A 26,181-nucleotide genomic window follows, 5' to 3' on the forward strand; every position below is an offset into this window, starting at 1 on the left:
GCGTATTTTCGTTACCATTTCCATTTTCGTTACTGCTATATTTTCATTTCCGTTATCCGTTTCTGATAACAGCCTTTCAATTTCGTTTCCGTTACGTTTCCGTTACTGTTTCCGGTAACGGAAAGACTGTTACAGAGCTGGCGGGAGGACAGCCAGTCCGGCTCTGTCAGCACCCCGTTTTGCCCAAGTGCTGCTTCGGTGTCACGCGTACACACTACACGAGTAATTTTACGTCGTTGGGATGCGCACATCTTGCAAGATTTTTTTTTTCTAATGTAGGAACATGTCTCCAGTCACTCTAAGTCCAGGAACTCAAGATTGGTGTAACCTTCATCCAATGTCGCATTCATAAGCGGGCGCTCCCAGTAAATAATTCTGCCATAGCAACGGTGAAATGAAAAAAAAAAAAAAAGTAAAAACAAAGAACTGAAAATCGTAGGCTGTCGTCCTCGTGCTATGGGGGAGTATGGTCAGATGTTGATGTCATGGAGTTATGAGGACTGAGACGAGGTATTAAAGCATTACAGGAAACGGAGTTATCGAAACAGCAAAATAAAATGAATCGTCACTCAAATGTCATCGCACAACAGGAAAAACCATTACCCGAATTCAATACCGGACGATAATTTAGATTTCCGTTTCTGTTTCCGGTAATGGAGGACCGTGATATGTGTGTCCGTTACCGTTACCCTTCCGTGGTTGGAATCCTATCACCGACTGTGCTATCTGAACGATTCCATCCATTTTTTATGCAGAGAATCACGATGGCTACCTCCCCTTCCAGGACCTATCCTAACTATATATACGCCTTCAGCATCGAATCGCCGTCATAATCCATGGCATCAATATCCTTCACTCAACGTCGCACGATACGACGGTGAATGATGTCCATGAAGGGCATTATGAATGGCAACAAGCTACAATTGACGACGGTATAGTCGAGGGGCTGCATGGACAACACCTTAGAGCTAGGCGCTCTAGTGACACGGGAATTTCCCTTCCCAGGTATTGGACCGAACCTGGCCTAAACCTGACCTGGGAAGGACCGGGGTTACCTGGACTGACGGCTCCTCGCTGCGTCCTGAAGCAGCAACAAACGATACAGCTTAGCTGTTTTTGATGGAATTTTTGGAAAGACTGCGACACCATTATATTTTTCTAGCCTGAGTAACGAACACTGCTTCACGATTTCTATTGTCTACGCTATTTGATCCAACAAGACGAGAAATTAATGTGCTCAACTCAGCCTCATGCCACACGTTAAAACCACTGCCTTACGTTCTTCATTCTGCGCAGTGGTTATAGTCACGTTGTTTCGTTGTGAAATAAGAAACTACTAAAAATACGAGTATAACTCCTAATCGAGCATATGACGGTGCAGAATCGTTCAAGTTGGCGAAAAAATTAAGAGAAGGGAGAGACGCCGAAATAATACTGATAGGAAAATAATAGGTGCCGAATCGTGTAATATGATTGTGCTTCGTATTTATTTTCTTTCTGTACGTAGGTATCGTTGTACGTCGCACTGGCTCAATCAGGAATGGCTAGGAACCCTTGTCTGAAAAACAAAAAAACAATGAAACCGACAAAGCCGACGATTTATGAACACGTCTGAAGGTCTTGTTTTGTTCGAAACACCATGCTGACAAATGGTTCTCAGACAGAGGTCTTCGGAAAACTTTCGGGTGGCACACAAATGTTCCATATTTGCGTGCCTACGAGCCCTCGGAGAATATAAGAGTTTACGTTTATATGTCGCCCTTGATAGCGTTACCCACATATCTCGCGGATCCATTACCGGCGCGATGCTTCGTAATTTATTACTGTCCTTTGACGTACTGTCCTCTCTGCTAAGAAAAAAAGAGTGCGCGGTTGAAAGCAAAGGAGTGAGAGAACACTAAAAGAAGAACGCGTTCAGAAGCAGTGTTGGGAAGAGCGATCACCTTCGAACGAACGGACAGCCGCACGTGGCGCTGACACCACCGCCTGGGAGCCACGCCAGGTGGCGCTGATGGGGCAAGTTTTGGCGGGAGGCGTGGCCGCTTTTCCCATTCAGGGAAAGGGAAAGAGCTTGTGTTTTCCTCCTGGTGAAAGGAATGTGTGGGGAGGGGGAGCATCAAAGGGGGTTTCGTTTCTCCCGTTTTCCTTATCGGTTTCCTTAGCATCCCGTCTTGGTTTTTTTTTTCTTTTTTTTTTTATGCTGCACGATACTCGGCTTTGATGCGGTGAACATTCAGGAAGAGTTTGGATGGTCGTGAAATCGACCTCGGCACGCGATTTGTAGGTTTCAGAAAACGGGAGATGGAAGCATTCTATGAATGGGTATCGGTACAGTTGATACCGTAGTAGCTAATGTGACCAGGCGTAATTACCAGTGATGGCCACTAACTAGTCCTACAGTAGTTTAACTATACCTACTAACTACTTCGTGATGGAGTAGTTTAACTAGTAGTTCAACTACTTTTCAGGGGAGGTAGTTAAAACTACTTCTTTAACTATTGCAATGTACTTGAACTACATCTCTAACTACTTAACGTTGTTCGTCAACACCAATCCCATTCTATAGTGTTCTTGGACACCAAAATATGAATCACAAGCAGCGATAAAAGTGAAGATATTTAGTACACATGCACGGCACAATTGCTCTGCACCTCCGTTCTCATCAAACAAGTAGCTCTCAAGGTAAAAGTCTGAAGCACAATCGTGCCGTAAAGCTTGCGGCAAAATCGGAAGTAGTTGGCGCCTGCAGTAACATTGTAGTTAACTACTCGAAATAGTAGTTGCACACTACATTTCTGCAAGTAGTTAATAACTACTTTTAACTACAATCAGGTAGCTTAACTACATGTAGTTAACTACTGGCCATCACTGGTAATTACAATACGGTCAGCTGACGGGGGTGGAACGATCTTCTCGATGTGTGCGTAGGAATAAATAGAGAGTAGTGAGTTTTAGTGAGTCGTACGCTATCGCCTTTGCGCTGGTGCTTCTGCGCATGCGCAAAACATAAAGATCGCTTCGCGCATTGCGCACAGCCACCAGGCTACCCCTTACGTACGCAAAGGCGATAGCGTACAATGCACTAAAACTCTCTAGTGTTAATAGACCGTTGATAACGTCACCGTGAAGCGTACCTACCGGATGGCAGTGTGCATAACATCTTATCAGTTTATTAGGTGCGGTAGGCACGGTACTTCGGAAGTCACGTTATCAACGGTTTACTAACACTAGAGAGTTTTCCTGCATCGCCTTTGACTACGTAAGGGTAACATTGGCTGGTTTTTTTTGTGTGTGTGGGATAATGATCTGCAAGCGGTAATCCCCGAAGGCGTAGACAGTGTTGACACACATGGGTGTATTGCTGGGAACGTAAGTGACCCATTCTTACATATCCCCCCCCCCCCCCAATTCTTACATGTGTTACACGTGGCGACCTTTGTTCGTCTTCAGTCGAAACGTCACTCGAGGATTTCATAGTCACTGGAATTCGGGGAGAAATCGGGTTTAACCCGAAATGGTCGGAGGTCAGTTCGGGGGGGAATAACTGGGCGGAATCTGGTTTAACCAGAAAAAGTCACTCCCTACCGGTATAGTACATCGAAGCTCGTCGCCTTCTAGAGTCGTAGCTGGCAGCAGTGGTCGGCCGCCCGCTCAGTGTTACAAAAGTACTGTGGAAAACAGGACAGCGGGTAGGAGTGACTATGTTTAATGGCTGAGTAACAGAAGGATATGGGGTCACGAGATGATGACTGCTTCGTCGTCATCACAAATATTTAACAAGTACTTAAGCCCTGGCACCGCAAGTGTCAGACACCGGGCGTTCCCCGCCGTAGTGAAATTTTTCCGGGACATTGACGCAGACAACAAGTTTTGAGCCTATGAGTGTGTTGTGGGTTTTACGGTTCGACTGTTCGCGTGCTTGCGTGTTCCGTGACAACTCAGTGCGCGTGCAACTCAGTGCCGTGACAACTCAGTGCGCGTTTGCAATTGTTTTCTCTCTGAATCACCACCACCACTAATCATGTTCATTGTTATCATCATTCCAGGAGTTTTCCACCAAAGTAACTGGTGCGAGTGATGTGGAATTGCGGGTCTCACACTAGTGAAGCCAAAATCTCCATTTAATTTTTCTGAGAATCGAATCAATCCTATTCTGATCCGTGTAAGTATATCGCGGATGTATACACGTTTATGTCCGTACATGTGCCGCATGCGTATCCGACCCTGGTTACGCAACTACTTACTTCGGTTTTAAAACAATCAGTCGCACCATGTCTATCAATTAGTACCATGCCAGTTTATACCAAAGTACCCGCACTTGTGGAGGCAATAGCGGGACACGATAGCCACCTATGTCGGTATAAAAAAACTAACCAGCAGAAAATGGGAGAAGTTTAGCACTCGCGAGTGAATAAAATAAGTATTTAAAGAGATTGAAACATTTATTTTACTGAAAAACGAGCTTTCCGGACGGAGTTCGTCCTTCATCAGGTGCGATGCATTGAACACTTGGTAAAGATATTTATACTAATGTACGTCAGAGAAAGTGGACAAAGAAGGTGGTGAGGAGGAAATACAAATTCTTATTAGAGAGGACTGAGGGCGCGAAAAAGAAAATACGAAAGAAAGCGATGTCCAGCGGGAGCGTTACCGGAGACAAAAACCGTTGAGAGATGTAAACGGTAGCAATTATTGGCTTATGTTTTCCGGTGCCTATTGTCCACCATGAGACCTGCGATGGCAACGCTGATGGAGGACTTAAAAGCGAAGATCACGCCATATTTTTTGTCATTGTCCCTTTGGAAACTTTTAGCCGCTCCTTTATTGGCTGTTACGATTCTTTCTCCAGTGTTGTCCTTCCCGTCGCATCAAAAATGCATTCTCCTATCATTCAGAGAGACAAATTCCGACGCACAATTACTTCTCGCCTGGTTTTACGCGCAGCCGTTAATATTAACGTGCAAAAGCGTTCCTAAACTTTTCCTGCCCTATTCCGGTCCTTAACTCGACCCGACGTCTTCCGCGTGTCCTTTTTAATCGCGACTTTTCCACGAAGGACGCTAATTATTTTATCCGAGTATGTAAATGACCCTCATTTTCGAGCCACACTTGCTCACACAACTCCTTGCTGCCGCTGTGATACCGTTGTCAGGGACTATCGTAATGATAGTGCATTTTCTAGGGGACCGTAAATGACAAGTAGCACCCTAATTGCTGCAACGGTTATAGAGTAAAGAAAGAAAGCGGACACGGAGCAGATGCTTCGCTTTGCGGTCGCAGACGACGTAATGCTGTGAAGGACATGCATTTTTAAAGATGCCTCATGGAAGGCGGATGTGTTCAGTATGAAGGTGGTTATATAGTACTTGCCTACTGCTATGGCTTACGTCGCTCGTAGCTCGCTAGCTTTGTAAATTCATGTTCTAAGATGTGATGTGATGTGATGTGATGTGATAGAAGAAGAAGAAAAAAAGAGGAGATTTAAGTCACGACAAAGTCAGACTGGCTACCCTAGAGCACTTGAATAGAATATTTATTCCACTCGTTTACGAAAGGCCAGACCACTTAGCCGCAGTTAGTTGGAAAAAAAAGGGGGAGAAAACCCAATAGTTGGAGGGGTGGCGGGAGAGAAACATCCCATACTAGTGGGAACATTTGTCACAAACGAGGGACCAGAAAGTGTCACAAAATGTCAATCAGACGCGTTTCTTCAAGGAAACGTAGGAGCGCTTTCAATGCGCGCAGCCGCTTGATGATTGGATGGCTGCGACTAGCTGTCTGTCGGCGTACTTGGAGCACCTGAGGAGGATGTGTGTGCTCTGTGTCCTCGACAACATCGCACTCACTGCAGTTGGTGACTTGGCCAGTTTGTAGAGCAACCGACCGCTGTACGGGACATTCAACCGGAGCCTACGTGCGAGAGACACGCTGCTTGTCGAGGATACGACGGAGGTACCTGGAAGCGTATGTCGGGGTCGATCCTGTACAACAGCGAAGATCGAGTAGATTCTGTCAGCAAAGAAGAGTTGCACATTCGTTGTCTCAGTTCTCGTATCATCCTTTTTGCGTCCCCTATCGTGAAGCAAATGGCCTTTATTTGTACGTGGACGTGTTGAAGTGTTCATGTTCTAAGAAGGAAAGAGAAAACGGATTGCTTAGTGTGTCGTCTGCTTGGATTGTAAATGACAGAAGACGGGAAGCGATGACAGTGCGCAGTTTTGCTTAATCTATCGCCTCATTTCCTCAGTAATTCGAAATTCATGAATATTGCCCAGCCGTGTGGCCCATTGGATGGAGCAACTCCTCGTTTGTGGTACTTCCAGGTTGATTCTGAAGGCTGGAAGATTGATAGAAGGTATGGGGATGGAAACCCAATAGTGTCCCATCACGAGCTTCACTTGGGTTTTTCCGAAAACATTGCAGACGGTTTTCGGTATACAGTTCTCCTCAAGTCGTCCCACACTCTAAAAGCAGAGCTTCACCGCATAGCACACTCCTGAGCACGAGCGACGAAGGGGGGGGGGGGGGGATTTATTGGCAGAAAAGAAACAAGAAAGGGGAAGGGTCAGGCATGCAGCACGCCGGCTTGCTATTCCCTAAACAAAAAAAGAAAAAGAAAAAAATGTAAACAAGAAAGAAAAAGAAAAGAAAAGTAAATAAAAAAAGAAAAAAAAAAGAAGAGAAAAGAAAGAGACTCGGTTCGGTTCGGCGACGAAGGCCATAAGATGTCACTCGGATTGATGGCTCGCCAGGAGCGTGCTATGCGGTGAAGCTCTGTTTTTAGAGTGCTGGACGCATACAAACACCCTCTCTCCTTCCTGATGTCCTCTGTAAACGTGTCCACCGCTCGTAGCCACAGTTGCTTCGCTGTGCCAACATGGAATTAAGAAAAAAAAAACTCTTAGAAGGTCCGCGACGAATGACCCGGTAGCGACGAACAGTCCTCCATTTAGATTGATCAGTATGCAAATACTTCATTCGAGTAGCTGCACGGAAGTTGTCACTAGTACGTAGGATCAATCATTATAGCCCGTAAAACAAAGAACAATAAAAAGGTGGAATTCGAATTCTGCTAAAAAAAAAAAAGAAAAAGCGCACACCACAAAGCACGTTGTTATCAATACGATATCCTCGGATGCAGCGAGAGCTCCAAGCAACGACTGAAAGACGATGAACGCTATACGCGTGGCTGCCATAATGCTCCGTGACGACTCGGTAAATAGAGCACCCGTGACGCAAGGATGGCAACGGTTATCTCTCAGACGAACTTGTTCTCCCGCGGTGATTGATGTTTAATGAGGGTTCGGTGTCTCTTTGCTGAGATTCGGGTGTCGTTAGGCGGAGCAAACGGGAATGGATGATGATACCGGATCTGTTGGTCAGCGCTGAAATGGCGTGTCTGGGTTTTCTGCCGGAGGTTATCTATCGGGGTTATCACCTCGGAGATCAGTGTAGGAGGAATGAAGTGAGGAAGAAGATAAAGGTGGTTGTGTTTGGGGGCGCCTCGCGGTAGCAGACGACAGCTCCATGTTGCGTAGTATCGGGGGTTGCTTGGATGGCGTTTTATTGCCCCGCGATCTGCTTGTCGATATAGGGATGTTCGTGGTATACCTACTTCTCAGCGCGAAGTTTCTGTGTCTGCTATGTTTTAACGCGAGAATTTGACGATAAAATTTTAACGCGCTTTCAACAATATATGTAACGGTCAATGGTAGTGTTTCACGGTAGCTTTCACGAACGCTCGGCACCACGACCTTTAGGCAAGCTTTATGTTTACCACTCGTATTTGGTTCCCAACAAACTCAGTCGTCTGCTACTCCCTCCTACGTTTGACGATTCACACATTTTTGCGCCATAAGTCTCGTCGCATATGTTTCAAATTAGCCGGGTACAGACAATCGAGTGATTTTCTTTACAACTCTCGGCAGTTTGGAACGGTCCACTGACCTTCAGATTAGACTTGTATTCCGCCGTAATATTTTAAAATCGCTAAAATCCCTCAATGCCGGGGAGCTACACCGACCGGGGGACACAACACCGGCTGACGAAACAAAAAAATTTATTGTGCACAAGTACCGCTTATATGATATCCTGTTGAAGTCCGGCCTTCTTCTAAAAGACGGTGGCCTCTCCCTCAGCTCATCTTTTTTGTCCCCCCTTATCTCCCCCCGTTGCTTTCCCTCCTATCCGTAGCAGCTTCCGTAGTGCATAAGTATGCCATAAAATTCAGTTATCAGATCAGGTTGAAGTGTTTCTAGAAGTTCAAGGAAAAAACTGGTGCTACGGAACGGATAGGAGGAAAAGCAACAGAGGGAGATAAGAAACGGGGACAAAAAGATCGGCTGGGGAGAGGCCAACCAGTCTTGGGTAGTAACTAAGTTACTTTTAACTTGTAACTGTAACTAGTTACTTTTGGGGTTAACTAGTTACAGTAACTACTTACATTTCCAGAAAAGTAGCTTTTAACTGTAACTAGTTACTATTTCTGTGAATGTAACTGCAAAATGTAACTAGTTACTCGTATAAATGTTCTATCTTTTTTACGTACGTATTTTTCCCTGTGGGAGAGCCACATATTGACTTATACAGCTTCTGGTTAAGTGCAATAATACTTTTATCGCACTTAAGTAAATGTAAACAAATGTATGTTTTTAACGATTGTACTATCACCCTCTCATGGTCATTTTTATAAAAAGTAACTGTAATGTAACTAAGTTACTTTCTCACAGTCACTGTAACTCTAACTAGTTACTTGACCAAGAAAGTAACTATAACTGTAACTTAGTTACTTAGCCAAGAAAGTAACTATAACTGCAACTCAGTTACTTTCTAGAAGTAACTTACCCAAGACTGAGGCCAACTTATTTGAGAAGAAGGCGGGACTTCAACAGTATATAAGCGGAACTTGCGCACAATAAAATTTATTGGTTCGTCAGTCAGTGCTGTATGTTTAGCTCTCCGTTTAGTTAGTGTTTAGCACTTTACACCCTCGGCACATGCGGATTTTACCGATTTTAAAATCCGCCCAGTTTTTAACCCTTTTCCCGCTATAAGTTACACATGTTTCAAATGCAAAATTTTCTTCAGAGGGGCGTCTTAGTTTTGGAGGTAAACGGGAAAAAATAACGCAAAACCGGTTCCACGGTTACGTCAACATGAGCCATTGCACTTTGGTGAACGTCACAACCGAGATAAAGGAGATCGAGGACTGTTTTCAGATATAATAAAACGTAAAAAGCAAGTTTTGACTCCAATCGGCGGCTTCGATGACTTCACGGCTGGACCGCTTTATAGTATACAACATCGCTCCACTCCGAGCTTCACAATAAAGTGGTGTGACGAAAATTGTATAGCCTTTGTTTTGGTTTTGACTGTCGCCCTAATGTCTGCAAGGAGCTTGGGTAACCGCGTTGCTTGGAGAAGCTCCATCTGCATAGCTCGGCATGTTATGCGAAAAATTATGTCCGCGTGAAATCATGGCAAATTGCCCAGCTTAACTGCGGCGGCTGGGAAATTAACCGTTCATTTGTCACTTTCAGCTCCTGGTTTTTTTTTCTCTCTCTCTCTTTTTTTTCTTGTCCCGGGAGCACTCTCAAATATCCGTGTCACGTTTTTGCAGCACCGCAGTGGGGTTTTACAAAGCGGAGTTTTGCTTTCCAGCGATGCCATAAACCGCGCAAGGAGTATCCCGCGCACGTGCAATCGTAATCCGTACGTGTAAGCGCTCTAGTAAAAGTAATACGCGCCACTTTTATTACGGACGCGTAGTCCTTTCGGTTTCGTTACAAGTCGGAAGCATTTACGGCTCCCCCTGATTTACGAACGGACTCCGTTGCTGGCTTTTCTTCCAATCGGAGTAATGTTACATCCGAGGCAGTAAACATAAACGGTGTAGTCTAACACCGCTAATGGCGAAAGAACGTTGAGCATGATTGTTTACGGGGAGCATTTGTCGTTTTGTCCGGTGCAGGTCGATAACGATAAGGAAACACCGTGGATGGGGCGGTAATGGGAGGAACGTTCGGAAAAAGATATGCTGGGTCTCCTACGATGAAGGACTCTATTCGTAATGAAAGTAAAAAGAGCGCAAAAGGCTGTTTGTGAGTTCAGTTATGGATCACGCTAACAGTTTGGTCAGCTTCTCTCTCGATGAACTGGCACCACAGGCATGCAGATTTCATCACTTTCCTAGCATGGTTAGTTTTGTTACGACATTAATAGGCGCAGCCGCGTTATAATCTTGAAGACAGTGTGCACTTTTTGGTGTTTGTCCTTTCCAGACAAAAGGAAAAACGATTCTTTTGGTTTGTATGGCCATTCTGCAAGTAGGCTTCACCGCACGCTTGGAAGCGTCATGTGAAACCTCCTTTACTAGAGGCCTGCTGTAGCCATTGGGCGTGATATTGTGCTAGCGCCTTTTGCTATTGGCCAACCCCCCAATCTCGCAACGTGTGAAGAAACGCAAGCGCGAGGCTGTTATTATTTTTACGTAACAATCGCCACATTAAAGCGCACTTCACCTAACGCTCGATATGGTGAGCAGAAGCCGACTTGCTGTTTGCGTGTCAGTGTTGTAATTGTAAGGCTCTCTTCACCTCGAGCTTGCAATCCTCAAGTGAAACCCACTACTCGCAGATTGTGGAAGCTGGTAAACTGCGAGAGATAAAAGATAAAAAGCATTGATAAAAAAGATAAAAATCTCTTCCATGCAATGGACTGCATTTTATCACGTAGACTCTTAGAAATGAACTTCTCATCATAGCACGCTCCTAGCCAACCATCATCTCGAATGATATCGTTGTGTGACCCGATTTGATATTTTAAATTGATTGATTGATTTTTGATATTTGACCTGATTTCAATACGGGAGCAGTACGCCTCCAGTTTCCATCAAATCAGGGCCAGATAACAATATCATTCGAGATGATAGTTGGCTAAGAACGTGCTATGAGGAGAAGTTGATTAGATTAGATTAGATTAGATTAGATTGGATTGGATTGCAAAAAGAAAGAAAAATATGGAGAGGTTAGTCCCGACCCAGTCAGAATTGGCTACTCCAAAACGCGTTTGTGGGTGAAAAAGAAAGAAAGAAAAAGATTAGCTACGAAAAACAAACACACAAGGAAACAGGGAAACAATGAAACACAGGAAACAAACAAACGCAGGAAACAAACAAACACGGGAAACAAGGAAACAAACAAACGCAGGAAACAAACAAACAACCAAAAACAGGAAACAAGAAAGGGGTAGAGTGGGTGCAGCAGGATAAAGCATAAAGGACAACGGGGGAAAGGAAAGGGGGAGACGTTCGACGCCGAGAAACACTCACTGCACAATGTCAGATATAGTGCGAACACAATGTTACCGAGGTTTTCACAGAGTGTCAAGCAAGTCCGAAGCGGTAAGGAAGTCCACAAGAGCGCGCAATGCCGGCACCTAGTGTTTGGCAGGCCAGCAGCCTAGAACCTTCCCAACGGAGAAAGGGCGATTGCCGAGGCGGGATAGTGCCGCCTCAAGGGAAAGACGAGGCTCTCTGTAAGTTCATTTTTAAGACTGTACGCATCATATATGCAGGTACTGCGTGAAAGCTTGTACATTAACGCAGTAGCTTCGATGTTTGTATCTTCTTATCACTCGTGTTGACCGTACTGGACTCATGTTCGACATTCCCCGATTAAACTGGAAGAGGAAAGAGAAAAACGAAGACATATACAGAGATGATGATGAGGATTATGCGTGATTCCTCTCCGACGCCAAAGCCGCCATCAGCGGCATTATCGTCCCACATTGTCATCAGACAAGCTTACGTTGCCCGTCCAATACGGATCTTGCAAGGCACACTCTCGATTCTTTTAAAGGAAGGGAAATAACGACAAAGTGGAAAGGACTACTACGCAAAAAGCAAACGACAGTACACTCATGTACGGTAGGTTGTTCATCATAAAACGAGAAGCGTGAACGGAGACATCCATCTCTCCCAACGAGGTCACGACGGAAGATGGTCTTTCATCACAGACGGAGATCAGAGGCTGACCACCGTGGAGGATCACCTTTCTACAAACACTCAGTGACATGATGGACGAGTTGTGTCGCTTCCCAACAACATCATTCTGGTCCTACAGGCGTGCAGAATAGTGCGTGTCGCCTCTACAAGCTTTCCTTTATACCACACCACCGCGAAAGAACTATAGCTGTGTGAGAGGTGAACTGAACAAGATCGACAAACGTCACGAATGAGATGCATACGAGGGGGTTACGTGGGTGTTCAGTACTGGTTTGCCAAAGGAACTGTACCGATACTGGTCTGACGAAAACCACAGGAGAAACCTCCAGACAGCGCACTTGCACTCTTAGAAATGAACTTTACCGCATAGCAGGTTCCTAGCCCACTATCACCTCGAACGATATCGTTATCTGCCCTGCTTCGTTGAAAACGGGAGGCGTACGCCTTTTTTGTGACAATTATGAACAGCGTAGGTCTCACAAAAAGGGCGTACGCCTCTTGTTTTCAGCAAGTCAGGGCAGATAACGACATCATTCGAGATTGTGGTTGGCTAGGAGCGTGCTATGCGGTGAAGTTCATTTCTAAGAGTGTACTCTCGAAGATGACGTCACTACGGTGGAAAATCTGTCCTTGTTCTTCTTTAAATCAGCCAGACTCTCGCCCTGTGATTATGACGAAATTGTTCGGTCCATCGTCAAATCCAGCCCCCCAACTGAATGCGCTCAAGGCCGCTGTTTACCTTTCTGGACGTTGCAGGACTTGGGTGCGCACAGTGGGGCTCATTGTTGTGTCTCCACTAAATTACCTCTAGAAGTCCGGTTCAGTATTACCTCGGGCGATGAAACACCCCACTCATTATCATCAAAATGAAGTTCCTGTTGTTGTTAACTTGGACTATGGACGCCCTTGACCATCTCTCTGTTATCGGTTCGATCTGTCCACCATCCCCTCTAGTGTTGATTCTCCGTTCTACTTACTGACGAGAGTTCCCTGTGCACCATCGAGGCCTGGGCAGCATCGGACCCACGTCTCCGTTTTTTTCTTTCTATACTCATCCACCCAGCATCGGGCCCTCTCTTGGCGTTAACAGCGGAAATATTTTTTTCTCTTCCGACTACACTGGTACCGCTGCTGGTAATCAGGTACTGCTTGCAAACTCGATAACGGTAAAGGACGTCAGTGAGTTAAAGGAGAAATTTACGCTTTATTTTATTTTATTTTTTTAGTTCGCCTCTTTACCCTTTTGTTGCTTTATATTGCGCGTTTCTTTTGATTTGCTCAAACATTGACCTTTCGTTGCTCTTGCCTTGTTCTTCTTCTTCTTCTTCAGCCACAAAGGAAATGTTCTTTCTTGTTCTTTCTTTGCTCGTGCGTTGTTCTTACTTTTCTCTTCCTCGTTCTTTCGTTTCCTCTTGCTTTCCTCGTACTTACCCTACTTTCTCGTTGCTTCGCACTTGCTTCCCTTCTGCCTTATCAAAGATCGCGTTATGCTTTAACATCTTGTCTGTGTCATATTGCTGTTTCGAAGAAATTAAAACGCAAGCTTAGAGGAGAGCGTGCTTCGAATAAATTAGCGAGATGGTGCGACTAAAGAAAAGTAACCGAGACTAATTAATAAAGTTGTTCTTCTCGCGTTTTGAATAATTATTTCCGGCTGATTAAACTGCGTTAGACACACGGGGGGCAGCCTTCAATGATTGTTGGAACCATTGTACACATGCGCGCCACCTAGCGCGTTCTGCCTCAAACTCAAATAGAGTCGCATTCACCAATCACGGAGAAAAGAAACGACGGTATAGTTACCATAAAATACCCCGATACAATAAACGTACAATAAAAATATACGATACAATACAATAAAGAAATATACGCAACAAAGGAGCGGTGCAGCTATTGTGGAGCCAGCAGGGTGCGTGCAGAATTTATTACTGAAAAACTCCACTTTGCACACCAAGAGCAATAAATAAGTCGACTTTAAGCGTATCTTTATGTGTGTGTGTGTGTGTAAGCTGTCTTTCCAAATCGGGTACTGAAAATATGAAAAGCTATTCGAGAGTCCTTCACAAACGGCTATGACAATGTTCAGGCGCGCAGAAATTATGTCCTATTCATACGCATGACTGTTCCTATTGCGTACAGCTTCAAGTTGGAAAAAGAAACGAAAAAAATCAGAGAAACTGCTATCTGACATTTTTGACAATGGATGACTTCGGGTTTGCTTGGCTCCTAAAAATTAGAATACAATGGCCTTCGTTCACTACTGTTTCATCTCTATTTTTTAGTGCGTCACTCTTTGACTTTGTGCGAGAATTAAGACGAGCCCATGTTAATCCTCATATTAGTTACGGCGGTAGTTTAACCAAAGTGCGCGCGAAGACCAGATTGCTGCATCAGTAACTTGGTGAGGTTCATGAGCCACAAGTAAAGCCCACGTGCGTAAAAACAATCTAGAAGCGCTAAAACCCCCAGTGCTGGGAAGGAAACAAGGACGAAATAAGAAAGACACGACACTGCACTGTCCTTGTTTGCATTATCCTTGTTTCCTTGCCAGCACTGGGGGTTTGAGCGTTTCTAGCATGTCACACCAACCTGCCCAAGTTTTAACCTTATTTCAACTAAAAACGATGCCCGAAAATTTGGTTCTATTTCGAATTCTTTAACGTAAAATTTATTGATAGGGTAGCTTCATTCTCTCTGGTGGGCCCGCGTGTTTGATCCAATGCTCTCTGTGGCAGGTTGACATCTGTTCATTGATTCCTTCCAATGGCTGCCCACCCGTGTGAGCGCCTTATGTTGGTAATCAAGTGATCACATATTAAGACCACACCTTTTTATGCGCGTGTAAAGTAACAATTAAGCGTTTTTGTGTACTGTCCCAGGTTTTCTTTATTTCGCGTTAGCGATGCGAAGAAACTGTGGCTATGAGCGACGTACAGATGCTGACAGATGGAGTGGGGGACGGGGGGACGTCATGGGCCGACTTCATGGGGAACTGTGCCGACAGTCGTCTGGAACCCTGTCCTAAGTACCTGTAAATCACTAAAACAAGGAGATTTGATATTGGGTAGAACAGCGTATTTCGCTTCACTTTCAAGACCAATATCTCTTTAATATCGTCACATTAGTGAATAAATGGAAACAAGCAGCAGTATCGATTCGATTTTAATATCGGTCCGCGTGTCATCAAATTGAACAGGATCGATCGAAATTAATGTCACCGCTGACGTTACAACCAATATGTTGCAGTTTTTCTGTTTCAGAAATTCACCAAAATTGAGGCGCAGGTTCTCAACACCACCACCACCAATAACAACAACAAGAACAACGCAACAAACCCTTTATGCCAGTCGTCCTCTGTTGACGAGACACACGCAATCCACCAAATTTGGTGTCTTCCCAGAGCTCGTAACCTTGCGTCCTCGCGTATTGCATCTTTCGCCTTCAAACATAAACGAACGGAACGAAAACCGCCCGAGCGGGGGAAACAGACGACCGACCAATGTTGCCATCCTTCTCATTCGTATTCCGCCATTATAGACGCATTTGTCGTCCCGCGTATCGTAAAGTGCACGCGACAGATGTCGCCCTTCCAATTCTTAACGCGAGAGAGAAAAAAACACGTCTGAAGTGTTCGTGCCCTGAATCTTTGATGCCAACTAGAAGTGCCAAAAAAGCCCGTGTCGTTGTTTTAATCGGCCACCGCTGCGCGTTAAAAATTTAAACCTCACTCGATGCCGTTCATTTAAGAGGAACGAAGCGACACCTGTACCGACTATGGAAAGAAACTCTACTTAGATTTTAAATCGTAAAGCTTGGATGGCAATTTGCAATTTAGTTAACGGTCTCCCGTTATCAAGATGCTCCACGCATACAGATTACATCTATGTGACTGTTTTGCAAAATGTTTTTATGTCATGGGAGGTGGTTAGTACGAGTCTAGGGCCGACTTCAGCTGTGCCGCCTGGAAAGTCTGCATGAAGGTAGAGGGAAAAGTCGCGACGGCGCTGGTGTCGTGAAAAGTTAGTATAGTTAACCATTTCGCAGGAGTTACGCGGAACCCTTATCTGCGACATCGTATGTTGTTTATGCGTTGTCGGGAATTGCTCACTTTCAGTTCGCAGTTGTAAATCAGTTTCGATCAGACCTTTCTTTGATGGCGCATCTTCAACCAAATTACGCGCAATTTAAAGAAATAACGATTATTTTTCCGTTTGAATGCTTACTGAAATAAGTATATATCAAGCGTGTCTACAATTCACTTGATGCTTGCCATTTTTGTAGCGAATTGTGCCGCCCATAAAATATTCTACTGCTTTGTAAAGGCGAATGCCCCGCATGGCTTACGTATGTGGATGTAAGTGTAGCTTCCTTTACAAAAGTAGTGTCTAGCACAGAGGTGGCTACTTTGTGTAGCTCGCCCGTGTACATGTATAGCCTCTATAGCAATAATATAATTGTTGCGTCTGCACTGGTGGCTACACTGTGTAGCTGGTCTGTATGTACGTGTAGCCACCATTACACAAATATGTACAGTGAACCCTGGTTAATATGACCCCCGATAATCTGACATACGCGCTTTACGACCATACTCCTGGGGAACAATGCAGTAAAACCTCTGCAAATCCCCCCGTTAATACGACAATTCCGAATTATGAACAAAATTTTCGGGAACGGCCATGGTCATAATAACGAGGGTTCACTGTACATTGTACCTGCGGATGGGAACACCGCCCATCACCTTTCACTCCCACTTTTTGTAGCAATCGAGAAATGTGGAGACAAGTGATAAAAAGATAAAAACACTGAAACTACCGTTTACTATTAACGTACAAGATTCTTTACAGCAGTTTCAGTGTTTTTATCTTTTTATCACTCCCACTTGTTGTAAAACCGCAGTACGTATCCGAGACAGACCACCCCCGTCGCTGCTGCTAATTACTCCGCATTTGTAAGTTGTTAAAAGGTGCGCACGGAAATTGTCGCTGGCCAGCGGAAGCTAAATGGATAAGAAATTGTAGTCGTACGTGCGGTGCAGATTTTAGTCTCTGTTCCGAAACACGTTTCCTGAACGCTTTGTTGAGCTACCGGTCGAACGTTTTCTACCCAGTTTACGTCCAGTCTCAACGATAAGTTTATTGCGTCGTCAACGTGCAGTTAAGCCATAGTGTTTGTGCGCACGTATAATATTTCGATATTTAGATATGGTGAGTAATCTGCGTGAAGTTTGCACTTTTCGCGAACATTCGTATGTTTGAATTCCAAATGAAAACGGCGCTCGGGAGGTGCAGAAAAGTGTGTAAATCTGGATTATCTCTGTAATCTCAATTGTTCATTGTGCATTTACGCTGCGTAAAGTAATTTTCGCGTTGGCCATTGCACCACTAAATTGTGCGCCGCATTAGTAAGGCCCGGCACGCCATTTTTCGTCGGTGTCGTCACAAAAATAAAGAATCCGATTATATTTACCTAGAAGATCGTGCTATGAGTTATGCTGGCCTATAACCTATTATATGACCTCTTATTATAATGACACGTACATTTCTTTGCCGTCCAGTGTATGTTGGACTAAAACGCCCTTGACACGGACCACGGCGATCTAGAATATTCTCACCCGGATAATCGTGACATAGACTTCGATTACCATGTATTTTAATCACTCAGGTTACGTTGATCTCGAATATCGTGATACGGATTGCGACTTACTTACCTATCAGTGGATGTGAATCTCCGCTTGACAGATATGAAATAAGCAACCAATGAGCGCGCAAGGACGGATATAAAAGTGACGACGTTACTATCCTCTTGCATTCTTGTCCAATGACGTGATCTGTTTCCGACAAAGGACCTGTGAAGGAAATTTAATGTACAGCATAATATATGTTTTCTAGGGGGAACTGTTGCAACGGACAGGTTCTCGAAAACAAGCTTGAAAACAGGCTAGAGTGACGGGCTAGATGCTTCCCGTCGTCTGCTTCAGGTCGAAAAGATGCGCGGCGAAGCAGAAGACAAGAATGATGAAGGCGGACGGAGATTCGTCTGGTAGTAATTTCCCCGCAGCACAAATGAATAGAAGAGGCGACGACAGGCTCAATATTTACGTCTAGATCAAGTCCTTGATATGTCGTTCGTTATCTTCATCTCCCATTTAGGTCCAATCTTGACGTCCTCCTTTTAGAATCAAGACGGATTGGTCTAGATATCCGTCCGTTAAAAAGAGATATTCCAGCAATGTTGAACTCGAAACATAACTCCCCCAAGGATTGAGCGCATTTCGATTATTGTTTCGGGACTGGAAGCTCAAAGACTCATTTCATTAAAAAAGCAATCCACTTATCGTTTAGAAGCCTCAGAGACGGTTCTTGAGACCGACCATCTTTACGACCATTTCGATACATTACCAATTTCATACTGCTATTTATACCTTCCGGTGAAAATTTCGTTAAAATATATCCCCCAATACGGAGTCCTTTAGTCATACCGACGTTGTTGCGACACTCGTTTCTTACTCGTTTTACACGGTATAGGTAGGGAGTGACTTTTTCGGGTTAAACCCGATTACGCCCGGTTATTCCCCCCCCCCCCCCACCCAACTAACCTCCGACCAATTCGGGTTAAACCTGACTTCTCCCCGAATTCCAGTCACTATGAAGTCCTCAAGTGACGTTTCCACTGAAGACGATCCAAGGTCGCCACGTGTAATACATGTAAGAATGGGTCACTTACGTTCCCAGAAATACACCCATGTGTGTCAACACTGTCTACGCCTTCGGGGTTACCACTGGAAGATCACGATACAGCAAAAAAAAAAAAAAGGGAAATGGAGATTAGGAAATTAGGGAAGGACTTAATAGACACGTGGAGAAACAAAAACACCCGAAGGCACAATTATCGCCCGATTTCCCCCGAATTACAGATATAAAAATAGCGCCCGATTTTTACCCCCCTCCCGAATCTAAGAAAGGCATTTAACCCGAAAAAGTCACTCCCTAGGTATAAGGAGGATAGAAAAACTTCGCTCTGAAAGAGCGGGAAGCAGAAACGAACGGAGGTATGGTTTTAATCGCTCTCAGACTCTACTTGAAGCTCGTAAACATCCCCTAGGAGACTCGAACAACGGCAGACGCTGAAAAACATCCCCGTTTCGGCATAAAGTCCCGGTTTAACTCAATTAATTTTCACAGCGCATTCTTACTCCTTAATAACTCTCGCAAACTAAAGCACCGGTAGTTTAAGCCTCATTGTCCACATTCCTTAGTGCCGATATTAGTTAGAGGCGCTAATTACGGGAGCTTCCTTGATCCCTGCACTGATAGCAATCCGTACAATTACCTATGCAAAAGAAAAATGATCCAATATCTCCCTACCAGTGTTTGCTTTATCGGTCGATATCGATCGACCTTCGGAAGAAAGCGTGAAAGAACTGGGTTACGGTATCAAAAATGCCCCTATATGCCTTTAAAGGTGCTGAAAGAGGGCAGGGTTCATTTTTAACGATGTTATAAAGCCGTGCAGAACCGCCGAAACGCTCGGCAAAAGATGTCGCGATAAATAATCCGGAACTACTTCTCCTCCAGAGCGAGACGCAGAGAAGGAAGGCGAACTCGTTCAAAGAAAGCCAGGAAGGTATCAAAGGGGAGAGGATGGCAGAGCGCGCGGAGCGGAACCAATCAGAACCGCGCTAACGTCCATGCTCTTCCGCACGACCGAGAAAAAAGTTCTGGAAAGAAACTGCGAGAAAACAGGTCGTTTCTCGCTGTAATACAAATTTAATTTCCTCATACCTTCCGGCAAAACAGACGGAGTTTACACTGGCTGACCACAGTTGCGTATTCCTCATCTGCGAAGCCGTCGGGTTGTGTCGTCTGCTATCGTGTGTGGCCACTGTCGTCTGTTAGCGCGAGCGCGCGCGCGCCATTTTCCGGGACTCAGCTGCGGAGGGATGTTGGGTTCTGGTTTGCTGCTGCGTGCTATTGGTAGTGGATAATTTTAGTTATATGTGCGTGCCTGTGACGTGGGACCGAAGGGTCTCCGGAGCGATATCGACATGCTGGGCATGCGGACTCTCATCACCAACCTGGGCATGATGGGGAAAGTCGGGAAAGGTGAGTTAGGGGATTCTATAATGGATGTGACAGGTGGTCGGGTCTCCTGCCATGAATTGGCTGCTTGTGAATACGTGTTGAGATTGAGCTCATGTATAAGCATCTCTCGTGTGGAACATAGTGCGGAGGGAATGGGGCGCTATTTAAGAAAAGGTGAGGTGGTTGGTTCCAGGTAAATATATGATGTACCTCGAGGCACATTGAGCTCCTCGGTGATGAACACTTACTCTTTAATTATGCTCGGCACGTTATTTCTCCACATCGATGTCGTTAACAAGAGTATCACATTCCAATTCAGTTGACCTCCGTAAGTGTTTACCGCTTCCTAACCTTTCATTGTTCTCTAATATTCTCTAATACTACTTTTTTTTCGATATAGAACGGTTGTAAAACTATTCTTTCTTGCAGAGCAGAAGAAAGAAACCTTAATTTTATGCGAGAAAAAGAATGATAAATGTGATAAAAAATGGCAAGATACGGCACCTAATTTAAGGTTACGCACTCGCGAAAGTCGATATCAGACAGCAATATCTCTGGTCTTCTCTTAATCAATCGGCGAGAACGTTTTTTAATCGGCTTTAGTTTCTTCGGCAACAAGATTAGAAAAAAGAAAAGATAATCCTCCTTAACGTCAAAGGGAAACGAAATTGTCACGTTCATTTCATCGATTGCGTCGCTTTTATTTTTTTACATCCACGAACTGCGTTGTAATTTTGTTCCTCGTCCATGTGCCCCTGACGTCGAAAAAAAAAAGAAGTATTTATTTTTGCGCGCTAATTAGGGCAGGTTTACGTCCTTCCTTCGATCGGAAGGAAGACGTCACCGAACCTTGTGGAATCCGAATTTTGTCGAATACACCGCGAAAGCGTTCATTTCGTCGAATCCCGATTTTGTCGAGTTTAAGAAAGTGTTTATTATGTCGTACCTCTAGCTCGTTGAATTTCAAGCGCTCATTTCGTCGAACCCTGATCTTTTCGAAACCAGTGATCGGAACCGTTATACTTTTTCCGGTTCGGTTGGGGTTTAGGTTCAGGCATATTGGTTCGATTCGGGTTCAGCTCAGCAGCAGCGCAAAATATCGGTTCGAACTGTTTCGGGAAAGTGAATTTTGAGTAGATTCAAATGGATTAAAAGCAAGCACATCCTTACGATTCTGAAACAACACAAATGTACTCTTGTTGTTGTTGCCGATACAGCAGTGGTTCACAGATCTGCATTTCAGGTGCAACGTTATACGTTAGCATATACTGTACCCTCTATGTTCACTCATGGTACAGATACCCTGTTACATCCTGCTCAGGGACTGGCCGTCATTTTCACAGCCCAAAATGAAAACGTGGGGTAGCATTGAGCAACTATTCTTTCTTGCAGAATAGAAGAAAGAAACCTTAATTTTACGCGAGAAAAAGAATGATAAATGCGATAAAAAGATGGCAAGATACGGCACCTAATTTAAGGTGACTCACTCGCGAAAGTCGATATCAGACAACAATATCTCTGGTCTTCTCTTAATCAATCGGCGAGATGCGATGTGGAGCTATGTTTCACCCGCTCAGCTCACCCGTTCAACAACAGGGTGAAAAAGTACATAAAAGTATTATGTACTTTTCTGCGTTAGTTAGCTCGAGGAGCTGTGATTGATTGATTGATTAATTTTAAAAGAAAAAAAATGACCTGCTGTGACCTGCATCGTTTTCTATTCCTTCGCTTTCTTTGAGAACGAGAGCTTGAATTTTTATGATCGCTTGATATCTATGCTTGTCTTGGCTGACTTTCTGCGCAACACCTGACATTATTGCGAGAGTACACCGGGGGAATGCCAAAAAATATGTCTGCCTTGCGCAACGAGCTAACAAAGGGGTTCCTGAATGTTCCCTGCAAGGGCTCTTCCTCGCCACTCGAATGTGGAGTCTTGAGAGAACTGATGTTCTGAGGCTGAAACGACATAGAAAGGACAAACACATACAAAGCCTCAAATCGCTTTGTGTGTGTTTGTGATTTCTATGTTGTTCCAGCCTCAGAACGTCAGTTCTCTCATGTTCAGCAGTTGCCGCTTTCGTCGATCCCTGTCGTATGAATGTGTGTATGAGAGCAAAATATAAGAGTGAAAGGGGGATAAGTGAAAGAGAGTGGTTCATGTGTCCCTTCAGATGACGCGCCCTTGAAAGTCGCTGGGGAAGTCGCTGGACCGGTAGTCCAGAAGATGTGGGTTCGAGTCCTACAGCTAGCTAACCTTTTCAGTGACTTCCATCTTTCATTGTAGAGTCTTGTCCGTGTACCACCGACGGTCTTTTTCTTACTACTTGTAGAACTATGCGTAAAGCCGGACTACCTGCAGATATCAACGTCTCATTACCGAGGACATTATAACCGCGTTATATAATTACAAATTTAGAGGCGAGATTTAGTGGATCGAAAGCAACGCAACGCAAACTATGTCACAAATGTCAAACCTATAATACTTTGAAGAAAGAGCGACTTATCGTGATTTCGGAACCGTTATCGAGCCCGCTTTTACAAACGTTCAGGCAGTTCCTCAGTACTGCCCTCGGTAGCTTTGCCAGTCCTCTAGGAAAGAGGACATGTACCGTGTGCAGAAAGCATTGCCGAAGCTACTGAGGAGTTGCCTGAACGTTCGTGCATCTTCTAAAACGTCTGATCTTCTAAAACTCGCTATATAATCACAACGAAATGTGCGAATCCGTAGCTTGTTCGAAATCAGTCATCTTCGCGAATGTTATCTTATTTTTGAGATCATATCAATCAGTGATAGATCTCCGTTAAGTGTGCCCCTACAAAAATGTTTTTTTTTTTTCTTTTCAAATCCAATGAGGGACGCTTCTGGGACAGATAGCGGTACAAAGTTGGACTCAAACTTATTCTTCCAAATGCCACCTTCAATCACAACTTTATCACTTACATAATGTGTGTTCAGCGGGACTCTTCTTTCTTCTAATTTTCTTTTAATATTACCGATAGATAATGATCTTTTAAACCTCTATGCGCGGTTATTTCGTGTAAATATTCTCGAAAATTGTTCGAAAGTTTAGGCTTAACCCGAATCAACGCCGGATTATGAGCCCTTAAAAATCCGAAGAAGTTAATATTAATTTGATTTGGGAACGAAAAACTTGATTGTAATATTTGTGCGGTCTATATCATCACGTAGTATCGGTACTGGAACAATGATCAGGTCTTTCGCAACCGCTCGCGTTTTTACGCGCATATTTTGTGCCATCGTGGCACACATCCTTATGAGCGGATTTATTTCAGAAATAGTGAAATGCAATCATTATTAGACATAGATTATTATAGATTGGTTACACTGTCTATTGCGCAGCAATATCGACAGTTACCTACTACTATAAACAATGTTTTTATGGTTTCGATATAATTGTTTTTGGCGTCCCTGGCCGTTCTGCAAGTTTTAGATCCTACCCCACATTCATTACACCCACATAATGACTGAATTAGTACGGCAGATTTCAATAATACAATCGTTACGTCGTGTATTGATGCGTACCCTGCCGATTTAATAGTCCAGCCCACAATATCAATGACTACCTCTGGTCTCATTTCCATAACTGAATCATTTCTATCGTTGATAATAATAATTCGTGACTTTACGTCGCGAGACAGCTGTGATTTCTATCATTGAATTGATGATTCTATACAGCGAGACCAGCTCCTGTAAAGCGTGCTTTGCCGACGTTGCTATCTTGTATGCAGGCGAAACAAACTTTACAAGAGTTCGCGAAGGTTCTCGGTTATTTCTTTTTTTTTTACACCCGGCAAAGCAGCGAGAAGCAACGATTGCCTCGCATCGTTCGCGCATGCGTGAATATATAGCATCGTAACTAAGTGGTACAGAAATATAAGCACCGCGAAGCAGTTGTGGCTGTGTGGGGGTGCAGACATGGATAGCGAGGGTTAGTACAAGGGCTAGACTTCGGGGGAAGCGTGCAGACATTTGCCTAGAAATATAACCGAACGAAGAAATCCTGCCGGAAAGCTGAAGGAAGGTTCGCACAGCCTGCCTGCAGAGATCCGACCACGTCTCGTCTTGGAAACTACCAACGCTTTGCCTCGCGCAATCTCTGAGTGATTGACCAGCATGGTCCTACCAGCCCACGAAAACGCCCTACTACGAGAGAGCGAGAGGATTACCGCACTAAAAAAACAAAAAAAAACAAAAAAAAATAAGACGTCAACGAGCGTCGCGTCCCTACTACATATGCAAGAAAAAGAAAAATGACAAAGAAAGAGAGAAATGAAAACATATTCCAGGTCGTCTGGCATTCTTGGAGATTTACCGGCCGCGTTCTCGACTCGGAGCTAAAAAAACGACACCCTTTCGCGTTATATATAGCACTCGGGGGGGGGGGGAATATGTTTATTAAGAAAAAGAAAGGAAAGCACTCGGGTCACACATGGTGTCGCATATGAAGAAGGACTTTTTTTTGTTGTTCTCCCTTCATAAGTGTGAAAAAAAAAAGAGGAAAAAACACTATTTTCTTGTCGACCACATAGAGGGGATAATGATGATATACACAGATGGCTTCCCGGTGTTTACCCAAGGATTGCGTTCGCTCTTCTCACGTTCCTTGTACTAAGTTAGCGCAGGAAGTAAAATGCTCGCTACACGCTATAGGTTTAGGTGACTCTAAGTTACGTTTAACCTTATGTGTTACGATTTAGAGCACTCGGGTTATTGGTTAATTGGGTAATTGGTTAACGCAACCGACCGGCAGTCGAGAGATGCGTAGTTCGATTCCCACTGCTGTCTGGCTTTTTCGACAAATACCATATTGTTCAGGTTTTTAGACACCTTGAGGCTCGTGTTGTGTTCGTCTGTTGTGTGTTTCAGCCTCAGAACTATTACTTTCCATCATGTTCACTCGGGTTATGTTTAGCTTCAGGCTAGAAGTTATAGTCAGTGACAACATAAGTCATACACTTGACCCCGCCCCCACACAAGAATCGCTCCGCGCGCGCAAATGTAGTGCGGCGCGGCCAAGTGGGAACTGGGGGTAGAGGGAGAGAAAAGTGCGTCGTGCAAAGGCTGGTAGCCAATCGCGAGAGACTTCCACGGATGAGTGGGCGGTCCCAATTACAGGAGTTAAGTTGTCACTGACTATAGGATTTTGTTGGGATGCCGTTTGCTGTGGCAACGTAATCCAATATTTAATACGTGTCGCCGCGCAAAAGAACATAATGTAAAAAAAGAACGTGCGTAAAGTCCCCATTCCAATCGGGTACTTATTCGCCAGTTCTTGAAAAATTGGAAGCGTACGATTTGGAACGTTGTCAAATCAATGCTCACACACGTGATTTCAACCATTTGGAAGAAATAGTGCCATTGCTTATCGTGTCTTCAGAACCATTATCGTGTACATCTTCCGATGTAGTAAGATTCCCGATTACTGAGCTGTTTACTCGCCTGATACGCGGGCATTGTGGTTCCTTGGCAGACTTCATAGGTAACGGACTTTTCGATTACAGCGTCTATACTCCGCAGTGTGTGTGTGTGTGTGTGTGTGTGTGTGTATGACGCACTACGCGAAGACAGAAAGAAGGCGTAGTTAGCTTTTGGGTTGTTGCGCTACCTTGCAAACGAGTAAATAAGAAAGGAAAGAAAGTACGAATTAAACGAATTACGAAAAAAACAAAAAAAAGACAGCATAGGGAATAAGGAGCAAGAGGAGGAGTTAGCATCTGAGTAGTTACTCCATCTTGCAAGCGAGTAAGCGATGAAAAGACAGGAATATAGGAAAACACAAATGAACAAAAAGGGAAGTCAGACGACACGTACGAACCAGAGAGTACTTTTCTGTTGTAAAATTGGTGGTCTCTCCGCAGTTTAGTATCTTCTTTTTGTTTCGTCACAGGAGTTAATAAAGGGAGTTGTGCTTTCCAGGCAGGTGCTCTCAAAGTTTTTATAACTGTATCCCACAAACGAAATGGCTCAAGAGCACGATATGCGCTGCAGAGTAGCTATTTCCGGAAGCAAGTTTACCAAATTTTATTGTTTGACTCACTTGATTCATTATCTACGTCAGCATCGGTGTCATTTCA

The 26,181-nt window shown here is 44.3% G+C and overlaps 1 protein-coding gene across 6 annotated transcripts in view; it reads left to right on the forward strand.

Moving 5' to 3' along the window:
- LOC135397338 (Kv channel-interacting protein 4-like) overlaps nucleotides 1-26,181 on the forward strand; it is a 157,741-nt gene that overhangs the window by 62,683 nt on the left and 68,877 nt on the right. Inside the window, exon 1 of one of the 6 annotated variants that reach the window (XM_064628876.1) lies at nucleotides 19,882-20,106. The exons of the other annotated variants lie outside the window; for them this stretch is intronic. Within the exon in view, the coding sequence (XP_064484946.1) occupies nucleotides 20,049-20,106 (58 nt within the window). The 5' untranslated portion in view covers nucleotides 19,882-20,048. Of the gene's footprint in view, nucleotides 1-19,881; nucleotides 20,107-26,181 lie in introns of those variants that run through there. 6 annotated transcript variants of the gene reach the window in all.

This window comes from Ornithodoros turicata, chromosome 6 (assembly GCF_037126465.1).
Source record: "Ornithodoros turicata isolate Travis chromosome 6, ASM3712646v1, whole genome shotgun sequence".
Taxonomy (NCBI): domain Eukaryota; kingdom Metazoa; phylum Arthropoda; class Arachnida; order Ixodida; family Argasidae; genus Ornithodoros; species Ornithodoros turicata.